Source organism: Labrus bergylta, chromosome 2, assembly GCF_963930695.1.
Source record: "Labrus bergylta chromosome 2, fLabBer1.1, whole genome shotgun sequence".
NCBI lineage: Eukaryota > Metazoa > Chordata > Actinopteri > Labriformes > Labridae > Labrus > Labrus bergylta.
The window spans coordinates 18,966,179-18,978,719 of NC_089196.1; the positions used below are offsets into that span (position 1 = coordinate 18,966,179).

The 12,541-nt window shown below is 39.2% G+C and overlaps 1 protein-coding gene across 3 annotated transcripts in view; it reads left to right on the plus strand.

Moving 5' to 3' along the window:
- The window catches only part of taok3a (TAO kinase 3a), a 77,511-nt gene that overhangs the window by 36,998 nt on the left and 27,972 nt on the right, over window positions 1–12,541 (plus strand). For all 3 annotated transcript variants that reach the window (XM_020636604.3, XM_065948090.1, XM_065948095.1), the window contains exons 3-6: window positions 7,338–7,577; window positions 10,870–10,941; window positions 11,725–11,826; window positions 12,159–12,204. In XM_020636604.3, coding sequence (XP_020492260.1) covers window positions 7,446–7,577; window positions 10,870–10,941; window positions 11,725–11,826; window positions 12,159–12,204 — 352 coding nt within the window. In that variant the 5' untranslated portion in view covers window positions 7,338–7,445. The remainder of the gene's footprint in view (window positions 1–7,337; window positions 7,578–10,869; window positions 10,942–11,724; window positions 11,827–12,158; window positions 12,205–12,541) is intronic.

The window sequence follows — 12,541 nt, forward strand, 5'->3', positions numbered from 1 at the left end:
GCCTGATTAGATCTCTTTGGAGGGCAATGGCATTGTGTACTCATTGAGTTTGTGTCTCTAGTTTCCAGGGCTTCACTGCACTGCCCAAGAACAGAAAGACAATTTAGGAAAATGTGATTTATTTGTGTGTGTGTGTGTGTGTGTTCTCTCCTTCTTCCTCCATCAATATCACCTGTACTGACTGTCAAGAGTGGCGTTTGCCATAACCTTGTGCCATAAAGCATTGTGTACCTCTCATGAGAGATCATATCCACGCTACTTAAGTTACACTGTAAGAGTAGGCAGCCAGAGTGAGGGGTGGAACAGTGTACCAAAAAATTTAGTATACATTTTATATTCTAAGATATTATCCTTAAAAAATGATGACTTAAGTCTATACAATACAACTGCATTTATAAGCCTATATCATTGACAAGATTTTGACCCATTTAAAGCCATGCAGGAGACATGCACACACGCATGCATGGAAAACTCTCAAGGGACCCTGCATTCTGCTGAGATCTGAGGCTCTATCTGCTTGCTTTCTTTAAGTTTTTATTAGACATGATTACTAAAGTGCAGGGATTTCCATTTTTCCTGAATGTGTTTGATACAGGCCTATTTGCTCACTCACTACATATACAGGATATACATTGAATCATTCACACAGAATCCAAAGCTCTTAGCCTGCTCTCTATAACGTCTATAACATGATTAGAAAACGTGACAGAATCATTACATAATTTGTATTATTTTTCTCCTATACACACACTGCCGTCATGCTACGTCTTTACTCACAATTTGTAGGATTTACCAGTTCTTTTTTTCTCTCTATTTCTGATTAGAGCTGGTGATTTTAATCCCAGTAAGAATTCCCACAGTCTGCCTAATTCCTGTTCCTGCCTAAAGCTGGTAGGGGGTCCAGTAAGCTGTTAAGCCCCCCCCCGGCTATACACGCACAAACACACACATCACTGACACACACATATGGACACTCCATCCCTTTCGCTGGCATGGCAGAAATAATTTTCTTGCTTAACCTGTACATGTACAGTATTTCTTCAAATATAAACACCAATACACAAGAGCATACTTTCCTACCATATAGAATGTATAGAAGCATACGCAGTCACTGCACTTCACTAATGCTGTCATGGGATTTGAATAGATTATAGCAAGCCCAGGAGACAATGCTAAATGAGAAAAATGAGGGATATGAAATTCTGATTTTCTTATTGATCAAAGCTTTTCTTTAAAGAAGTTGATAAAAGAACTGAGTTACAAAGAGGAGAGCAAAGTGTTAGAGAACTGAAAGAATTAATCAAAAATTACTCACTGATGGAATATTTTCATGCATTTTTATCGTCCATAAAAGCATTTAGAGAATGACTTCGTTGAATGTTCTCTCCTTTGTCTCCTATGTGTCAGCCTTGCACTCACAAAAATAGATACAACTTAAACCATCCCTGGCTGCAGCATTTACAAGAACTTGAATCTTTAAACTACTAACTATTTTAAACTGAATCAATGATTAGATTTTTTTTCATAACCTGAACATCTAGGTAAACCCTGATTTAGTAAAAATATTAGAACAGGAGTAAGCTATTTGTTTCCACATTTCCATTGTGTATAATTATTTCTCCTATTTAATTGCTATTAAAATACAATGCATGCAGTGTCCTATTTAAATATGTCTGGTGTGTCACATGGTATGCAGCCATATCCAGCAGCCTGATGGACTTGGTCCTGCAACAACATGTTGGTACATCAATTAGTAATAACTGCACAAACAGGAAGCCTGGGGGTGGTTTGTTAGTACATTCTCCTTGTCTTTCTTGTGTAACTGCGCATGTTGAACTTTGGCCCACATTCAACACATGTATATGATTGCATATGTTCATGTACAGATACAACTTCTCGTCTCAAGATAGGAATGTGTGTCTTTTACAATGCAGTACTAGCCTATTTGAAATATTGGATATCGGCCTTTCTCTGTTTATGGGGTTATTTTTGATGCACTCAGAATCCCATGCAGGGAAACACTAAATTCATGATCCATTTAGAAATTGTCAAAACTTTGAGATTATCGTTTTAAAGACTTTCTGTATGAAATCCTTTTTTAATATCTTCCCAAAAATATTTGATCCTAGAGTGTGTGCGTGTATGTAGTCGGGCCAGAAAAGCATAAATCTCTTTTACATATAATTTGTTTTTATGATACATTGTTACTGTAAACAGCAAATCTTGTAGCACCATCACAGTAAACCCCACACATGCCGTCTCATTTACTCACCCGAGCACCTTATGCACACCTGCACATAAGTACAATGTCAGGCATGGATTTGTAGTAATGCACATGTAGCAAATAATTCACACACACACACACACATACACACACACACACACTTGCATTTAATCTTTCTAAGCCATTTCCCTAATCAGCTCTCTGTTAGTCACAATACCATTTACAGATCCAAAGTAACCACACACACACACACACACACACACACACACACACACACACACACACACACACACACACATACACACATGCTCCTACCAGACTGTCCAAACACAGTGCTTTGCTGGACTAGTAACAGCTTTAGCATGCCTACCATGTTACAACCTGTTGTTGATACATTGCATCACTTCACACATCTAATAGAAGAAATGAGAGGAGGAGGAAGAGTGAAAATCAGGGTGAGAGGGAGGTGTGCAGAGTCTCCAGAGGGATCACATGGCTTCAGTGTTCATTTGTTCCATTTATATCCATTTTTTTTTTTTACTCCTTCATCAAATCCTTCCATCATTGGGCTTTAGATCTTCTTTTAAATTATTTGTCTGTGACTCTATAGGTCCGTATTGAACCGTTTCTCTTGTATCTCTCTCAAAATGTGTGTGTGTGTGTGTGTGTGTGTGTGTGTGTGTGTGTGTGTGTGTGTGTGTGTGTGTGTGTGTGTGTGTGTGTGTGTGTGTGTGTGTGTGTGTGTGTGTGTGTGTGTGTGTGTGTGTGTGTGTGTGTGTGTGTGTGTGTGTGTGTGTGTGTGTGTGTGTGTGTGTGTGTGTGTGTGTGTGTGTGTGTGTGTGTGTGTGTGTGTGTAAGGATGTTATTTGGAGAGCAGGAGAGATGAACACACAGGGGAACACACAGGCTGATGCAAACAGACACATGTTATATTCACCAACACTCTTGGAAACTCAATTCTTGATATTTCTTTTCTTTGGTTAATAGATAGAAATCACACAACAACATAAATACACAATAAGGAATGCATAAACAAACACACATAGTAAAGTTATACTACATTTCCTCTTGCAAAGATTAAGTTGTGTTGTGTTTACATGAATGTCTTAGTTTTAAGCTTTAATAAGGCACTATGCAGAAGTAGAGGACAAGTACAGGTCCATGACGCATTAAAGAAAAACCTAAAAAGCAACATTTCTAATACTTTATAGCAGTGCTTTTCATTTAACTCCTTCATACCACAACTATTATGTGTAGTACCTTGCAACCTACAGGTTGTATATATAGCTACAGTCACATTGCTTTGCTGTACTCTGCTATTCATTCATCATTAGTCACACCTCCGTCACAGCCATAGATGTCTTAGCTGAGGGGTTTCATGCTTCTCAAAATGCCTTGAGGTGGTGAGCATGTAAGCCTGTATATGTGATCTTTCACATTATGTAAGCGGCTGAACTGAAACCATGCCTGATGTTCATGTGACAACCCCACCGTGATTTCCAGGCACGTCCCTTGGCATTCTTAGAGAGAAATCAAAGCCTTATGCCATGAAATTAGCTTTAGTCCGCTTTAGTCATGGTATAGTTTAACTGGCTGTGATTCCCAAAGCTGAGATGTGATGTTGTAGCTTTATAAAGCATCTTGCTTTAGAGAACACTTCCATAAGCTGAGGTTCACAAGTAGGAAGCAAATGTTTCCTTGTATTTGGCCACCACACTGCCCTCACCTGTTGAGGCGATAATATCTTATGGAAACAAAGATATCCCTGACAAAATCACATCCTTAAGCCTATCATTAGTATTCCCTAAGTTAAAAATGAAATCAGAATCAGAGTTGGGTTTTTTTGCTAAGTATATTTACACTTACGTACAAGGAATTTGACTTGGTGTTTTGGTGCAAAGAAAATAGCAAAGGACTAAGGCAAAAATACTAAGTAGAACAGCACTGTTCCTGTTGACAACTTAAATACAGTAAGATAAAGGAAACAATTAAAGTATAGAATAAAAATATGTTGTTATTTAGGGTAGGAATATAGTGAAGTGTTAGGCCCTACTTCAGACCTTGAATGTTCTGCATGTCTTGTATTTTACAACTTCTAGGTTAGTATATTTGTTTTGTTCCCCTCCTCTTAAAAACTGTGATTTCTCCAGTTTTCTTAAGGCCCTGACACACCAAGGAGACCATCGGCCGTCGGTGATCAGTCGTCGCCCTAGTTTTTGCGTTGTGTCCAGCTCCGTTACTTCCCGTACCCCCCAGTTGGCCTTTTTTTGGCCGATCCCACATGTAGAATCGGTGTGAGCCGTCGCCTGCGTGGTTGGGGGTCGGAATCTCTCTGATTGGCTGTTCAGCTAAGCGAAACAGGAGAGCCAGTGCACGAGAAGAAATAAGGAAGCGCCTCTTCTTTTCTTGTGTCACTAATAAAAGACCACTGACAACACCAGTGCCGTTTTCAACTTTTTATCAGACATTATTCTCGATTAGAAGTACCCATATAACGAGCAACAGCGGTGAGAAACTTGTCTTCTCGTATCACAACAACGGTTTATTTATCCGCGTTCTCCCTTGTTCTCTTCCGGTTTCCCCTTTTTGGAATGACGATTACAGACTACCACAGCCTGCTGGCATGGAGAGTTATTGCCTCTCACGCATGCGCGGAACGTACGTGGTGGTTGACTGTTGGCTGTAGTCTTTGAGGTGTGTTCTTTTTGGCCATGACAAAAGGCGTCGACGCCACAGGCGGCCTTCTTCACCACTAGTTCTTTGCCGTCTGTGTGGTGTGTCAGGGCCCTTAACTTCACTAACATTTAAGTTTGTTAAGGAGGGTCTATTGATATTTCTGTGCTGAAGGTGTGAAAATCTGTATACCTCTCTAAAGTCTAAGATTCAATGTTAACTAAATTTAGTTGCATTTCATACAAATGTAAAGTCAATCACTGTCTTTATACAACAGCACAAGCAAAGTGATAAGAAACCTCCAGCAATGCAGCTCAGGTGAGACTGACTGTCAATTCAGAGGGTGAAGGTTTGCTTAAGTGTATGGGAAATTTGACAGCAAATATGGAAAAGTTTGTAGTTTTTACGGAACTTCCTTACGTTATCTATACGTTATTACACAGTAAGATCATAAGGCTTTGTTTGTTTAACAAGCACGAATGATGTTTCACATACTAGAAGTTACTAGATAACTGACTATAGCAGATTATGTTTAACACACTCAACATCTGTGTCTTGTATGACTGCCCCTCAAACATCTGATGCTGAACCTTTCCATGTTATCTATCATGCTAAGCGCTGTGGAAGTACTGGAGTCCAAGACATGGACTCGAATCAGACATTTGTCCTGATTTTTAGGACTTGTGTCTTAACTCAGAATCGTGCATTACACATACAAAAGGTCCAAAACAGTCAGCCAAGGTTCAGACTACGGCTGTCAATCTTCATCTACATACTCAATACTAGATAATTAAAGATAAGTCTAGATACTTAAAGTTTATCAGTCCTCTGGAGAGTTTCCTTTGTCCCGTTAGCTTATAACAGTTTAAAATAGTGTTTAGTTTCGTAATATTCGCTGCAGTGACAAATTTACAGTTTCTGTAAACAGCTTCTCTAATCTTTCAAAGTAAATAGTTGAAGAACAGAATTTTCATACTTCACAATAAAAGGCACCTCTGTGGCTCCATGTTGAAACAATATCACACCCTGACCCAAAGTACAGTATAAACTGTGCTGACTCAGTTTGGGTAGAGTAAGTTACTTGAGGGAGCAAAGTCACTTTAAGGCTATAATTGAGCTTTAAAGCGCAATGTGCAGATATTTCTAACAGGAAATTAATATCATGTTGACACTAGGGGAATAATCTCAATAATTCCAGTAAACTTATTGCTTGAATCCTCGATGAAAGAGTGCAGCTTTAGAAGCCCCCCAAAGCCTAGAGACTTCATCTTTATGCTTCTGGTGCCATGGAACAGAGGGCACAGGACTTTGCCTTTAAGACTGATATTTTTGGAGTGGATGTGATGGCTTAGATCCCTTTTAGAGCAAGGGATTAGGGTGATGCTGATGCTTAGTGTCTTGGCCTGTGTGCCATTGTGTCTTGCTGCCTCTGCCTGTATGTCAGCCTGCTCTGTGTGGGGCTGGCCTTTGGAGCCAGATTTGCTTGCTGCATCTGGCTGATGTGAACAGAGATTTCATGGAAGACAGAAACAGAGGGAGAGAGAGGGGAAGAGACACAAAAAAATGAGAGAGATGGTGTGTGTCTGTATGCATGTGTGCGACTATGTGATGCATGTGCAGTGAAGCTAACTGGAGCAGGGTGTCCGGGATGCATACACGCTTGACAACCCGGCTGCAGCCTTGTGATACAAAACATTTAGTGTTAGCGTGTGTGTCTGCACGCACACAGGCAACTGTTACACTGTGCATTTGTGGACATGATGCATCAGTGACTCAGCTTCAGCTGTCAAGTGTGTGTCTGTCTGGCTGTGTACGAGTGTGTGTATGAGTTTATATGTTTGTATGTGTGTGTGTTTGCATGAGCAAGTGTGACTGTGACTTATATGAGCAGGACCAGACAGCTAGCAGTCATCATATGACTGTCTTTTTTCCTGCTTATCACCTATGAACTCTCTATGAGACACAGAACCACAGTCATAGAAAGCCTGACTTACACAGACATACACACACTCAAAACATGCTCACACACACATTTGGGCATTCCTTTGAGGGCTTTTGAAGCAGCATTAGATCAAACAGTGTCGAGAGGATATGAACACCTGAGTTGTTGCGTGTGTGTCACTGCTTTAAATGCTGAAATTTATATTACTGGTCAACCTCATAAATAATAAATTGTTTCACTCTTAATCCTTTTCATAAATGTTATAATATTTCATATTTTTATAAATGTTTTAAAATGTTCTTACTTGGATCATATAACTTTTCCTTTTTACAGAGGTAGTGATCTGTTTAAGTTTCCCGTCGACAGCTTGGTGTCAAATTAAAAGGTTCTGCAGAGTTAGTGGAAATGACTCAAATGTCACAATCTTGTCCACCTCAGTGCACACCAATAAAAACATCATCAGATCATAATCTGTCCTCTTCCCTCTTCTATGTCTAGCTGGCCAATGCCGGGCCCGTCGTGGACATCTGGTGGAGGCAGAAGCAGCAGCAACAGCAGTGTGTATGTGAGCAAGGTACCTGAGGCCTAGCCCATGTCCAGCTCATAATGCCGTCGTCCACACGGAAAGGGGTGCCGAAGGACCCCGAGGTGGCCGACCTCTTTTTTAAAGATGACCCTGAGGACGTCTTCTGTGACCTGCATGAGATCGGACATGGCAGCTTTGGGGCCGTCTACTTTGTAAGTGCTTTGTTAAGGTTTTAAACACAGTTTGAAGGACTTAATCTAAACTGTAATTAAACCATTCAACAAATGTTTTTTGTTCAAGACAAAGACAATATAAACTAAGACTGGATAAGATGACATAAAATACACTTTAATATCCCTAACATAAATGTTTTGCTCTTAACTCAGAGGGAACAAATCATAGTTACTGCATAGAAAAACACACACATGGCACAGAAACACAACACTTCCATGATACAATTTGCACATACATAAACACCCTCTTACAGCCGCTGCATATTGACATATTGCACAACCCTCACATTCAACATCCTACATCCTACATATCCTTGGTTGCATTGGATATTTAATGAGAAAATTGTCTTAAGCCGTTTTCATGGCCATTTTAGTCTTAGAATAATAACTTGAAAAACTGAAAAGCTCCACACGTTATCCCATGGAGAGTAAATCAACAAAGCTGTAATAGTGATACAGTTGGTGGTGGAATTTGTATTATATAGACAAAATATGAATGAGGGGCTCCTTACTAGATGATAATTATTAATACTTAAGTATAGCTATGATTTACGGTATATATTAATTAGTTACCCCACATATTCATTTATTGATTAACTGATTTGTACTCGTTGTAAGAATAACCTCTGCTACATTATGAGCTCTTTGAATGCAATTAAGTGGAAACAGATTCCCTCGCAGCACTTTCTCTGTAGCCTTTCTTATTACTCTCATCATCACTAATTACCCATCAAGCCTTTGATTCTAAAGCTGAGTCGAGGGGGGGTGAAAGCATGCTACATGTCTCTACTCTCCATTTTGCTTCTCCTTCTCCTGTCATAGTCAGTTCATTCCTCTCTTCATCTTTCCTCCTCCGTTATTCCTCTCCTCTAGTCTCCTCTCCTCTTGCCTCGTCTCCTCTCCTCATCTATCTCCTCTCTTCCAGATGTAGGGCTGGGGGCAATAAAGCCTCCTCCCTCCCTCCTTAGACAGCTGTTTCTTGCTATAGAAAGCAGGAGCTGTAGACAGTGGGGCAGGATTTTCTCAGTGGGGCAGGATTTTCTTGGCAGGGAGGGCTTTATGATCCTCTTCTATCCCTATGTCATTTACAGACACACACACACACACACACACACACACACACACACACACACACACACACACACACACACACACACACACACACACACACACACACACACAGACACACACACAGTGACCCAATCCATTACTAGTAGCCATAGTGCCAATGTCCGTCTGGCTAACAGTCTTCAATGTGCGACTAAATCCTGCCCTGATGCCAGCTCTGTGCTCACTGACACACTTATTCTGTTGGCATTACAACTGGTTCACAGCTAGCGTTAGATGTTAGCCTGAGCAGCATTGGTGAAAGCAGCCCATAACAGTTTATCAGACCACTTTCTCCTAAATGTAATCATTGGAATTATGGATATGCTTACAAATAGGTTTCATATCTATTTTCATTAAATGTTAATCATGATATTGTTAATGGAATTAATTAATTTCATTCATATAAAATTATGAGTTAGTTTCTTTAAACAAGAAACCTGATAAGAATTCTGGTGTTTGATTATGTTAATTTGCAGTTTTCCTGCAGAAAAATCATCATCACAATCTGTGTAAAGTCCCAATAACCATCAGTCAGAAGGATGACTAGTCCTGATTTTTCCTGAGAGGCAAAACCCATGGCAAAACAAAGGGCTGCAAACAACTCCCTGCTTATTAAGATTATTGCTAACAATTGATGCCTGCACACATGAACATATGATATTTATTTCAGTTTCCCTAATCTGGATTAATGCAGCTAGCCAGTTTGAGGACACAGAAGTTTAATTGAAAATCAAAGTGAAATATTTCAGAAGTTTTGACCTTGCATTTAACTCACTGGGAGAGAATTGGGAAACTGGGAATTCACACACTGGAAACTTTGGTTATTTTTGTAGTTAAGACAACTGTACTAACCACTGATACAGTTAATAGTATAAGCCGTCATTTTACAGCACTTTGATTTTGTTTTCAAACATCTAAGGAGTATATATCCTACATATACCGCTTAACTTTACAATATAGCTGCAAGTTCATTGCATGAAGGCAGGGAGGTACACTGACTACGTCCATAAATGTGTTCGTATTCTCGTACTCTATGTGCATGCATAGTAACTAAATTAATTAAGTTTTATGTGCAGCCATAGTTTATGCATGGGGAGATTAAGGAGGAACTCCATAATAGAAGAGACCAAGGGGAATTCCCCCTGCTGAGTTTGCAGGCCTATCATCCAGGGATTTGAACTCAGCACTATAGCTAATGCTGGATAAATTAGCCTATTGTAATTATTGATACACTTCCTTTTCTCTTGCAATGACAATTAGTCTGAATGAATTTTAATATTTCAGCATTCCATGTTTGTTTCCCCCTTTTCTCTATAGCCAAGTTTCTATAAACTAATCCAGGGGGAAATGCTTTTATACATGAACTGACAAGCAATCATATGGATCAGATGAATCTGAAAAAAAGTCAAATGGGAATACTGTGTTGCCTGCTGTTACTGTAATTCCATTTGAATCTCGACATGAAATTCCCATTCATTTGTAAGTGGGATGAAGCCGAGATAAGGGCTTAGGCTGAGCCGCTGCGGAGCTGTCCATGAGGGCAAAAGCCTTTGAGGTTAACACCATGGGTTTAGCATGGCAATGTGGATGTGCACAGAGAATTCAAGCACTTACAGTAGCTGCAGAATAACCACATATCATTAACCTGCAGGCTTCCTCTAATCATGTTGCTTAGTGCTTTGATCAGGTGGAAATTTGTTTAAATTCAAATGAGAGAATATGTTTTTGCACTGTCACTGCATTGTACATGATTTGCTTTGTGCTTTGTGATATAGTGTTTTGCATGTAGAGAATTTATCCAGCTCACCTCTGGGTAACCATTATGAATGTTGAAAAGGGGAGTTAAAGCAAAGTGCTAAGAAAAGCAACTCATGTCATGTCATAAGTCGTACATTAACATTTATTACATTGTTATGAAGCTCTGTAACAACGCTTTACAAAAACAGATATACATGTCTCTCTGTGTATTGTCAACAAACTCAATAGCTCCTGTCAGTACCCATGAGTAAAGGCATGTGTAAAAGTATGTAATAAATTACAATATACACAGTTGTAATGATTGCAGACGATTCCTATTGCCAGGGGACATGAATACATTTTGAAAAGTTGTTATTTTGTGAGAGTCTCTAGTACATTCTTATCCCTCTGTTTCCCTCTTAAGGCACGTAACTCCTACTCCAACGAGGTGGTGGCCATCAAAAAGATGTCCTATAATGGCAAGCAGACTGCAGAGGTAAGAAAAAGTATTTTAAAAAACAAATGCTACTGTAAAAATATCAACTCTATTTGGTGGTTATCTCATACTAACAGGAAGTTACTTTAGACAGTCTTAGATCTTAGAATTAGACAGATCTATTGTCACTGAAAACAGGAGCTCAATTACAAAAAAAAAACTGCATCATGTCATTCTCTGATGATAGTCACCCAAAATGTTGACACTACAGTAGCTTGTGCAGCAGTCTCGTTTGTGGGGCTTAATTACCCTGAAGGAACAGAGATAATGTGAAAATGATTAAAAATAATTACCCACCACCAGAAGCAAAGTTTGCACGAAAACATGTGCTTCCCTCAGGCAAATCACAGAAAAGGTTTATGCTGAAGATTATTTCAGAAGGAGCAATATGTGTGATCACAGCTTTCACAATTCACTATTCCACATCTCTGCAGTACATTAATCTCTTTTTTTAAAACTGTGAGTGATGTCTTTTATCAGTGTCATGCAAGAGTGTGACTCTTGACAACGCTGTTTTAATTACCTGAGGCTATTTGGTTGCTTATCAATACATTTTTTTTGTATCTAATCACTCTGATTTTTATTTATTCTGGCTCCACTGCTAATGAATATTGTGTCTATCTATATATGACAGTATCTGATGCATAATGTCCATTTAAGTGGTTACAACAGAAAGGCCAGCTGCACCATTGCAATCAAAGTCACAGCAATGCCTCCTAAAGGGTTCCTGTGATTGTACCTTTAGTGTGTAACCATCTGTGTGTCTGGCTTGGTTCTTGGCAGAAGTGGCAGGATATCATAAAGGAGGTCAAGTTTTTGGGACAGCTGCGACACCCAAACACAATTGAGTACAAAGGATGCTACTTGAAAGACAACACTGCCTGGGTGAGTGGATCCTTCTCCGCCAACTCTTTTTTTTTTTTAGTTTCTATCTTTGTATCAGTCTTGCAATATTGTTAGCTTCACCTCTTTCCTCCCTTCCTCTTTGTCTGATTCTTTTCCTCCTACATTCTATTTATTTTTCTCCTCTCCTAGCTGCAGTCTACTGTTTCTCTGCATATGTTGTAACAAGTACTACATTCATTGCAAGCATCAGAATGTGACAAGTTGGCAGCCTAAAACAACTTTGATTTTGCACAAACTTGACCTCAAGATTTTTGTAAAGAAGATTTTGGGAATGATTATTTATTCAGCTGTAACTGTATACTTTTTTTTAGCTGGTGATGGAGTACTGCCTGGGCTCTGCATCAGATTTACTAGAGGGTAAGTGTTTATTAATGTTTAATGTGCGCACAAACACACAAATATACACACATTTACAAAGCACCTTTATTGTGTGTGTCAGGGTGTTTATAAAAAAAAATTCCCGACCTGGAAAAGATTCCCCTAAACAACCTAAAAAAAAACAGATTTGCTTTAATTTGGTTTATTTTAGTGTCGATTAGTGAGTCTTAGAGGAGAAAGGCTGATTTTGTTGGTTACTTTTAGATGGAACCACACAAGATGTTTCATCTTAATCCCAGACTTTATGCTAAAATAAGATAACAGAGCTATGCTAGCTAACATTTTTTTTTACTTCAAGGGAAGACATGTTAAGTAG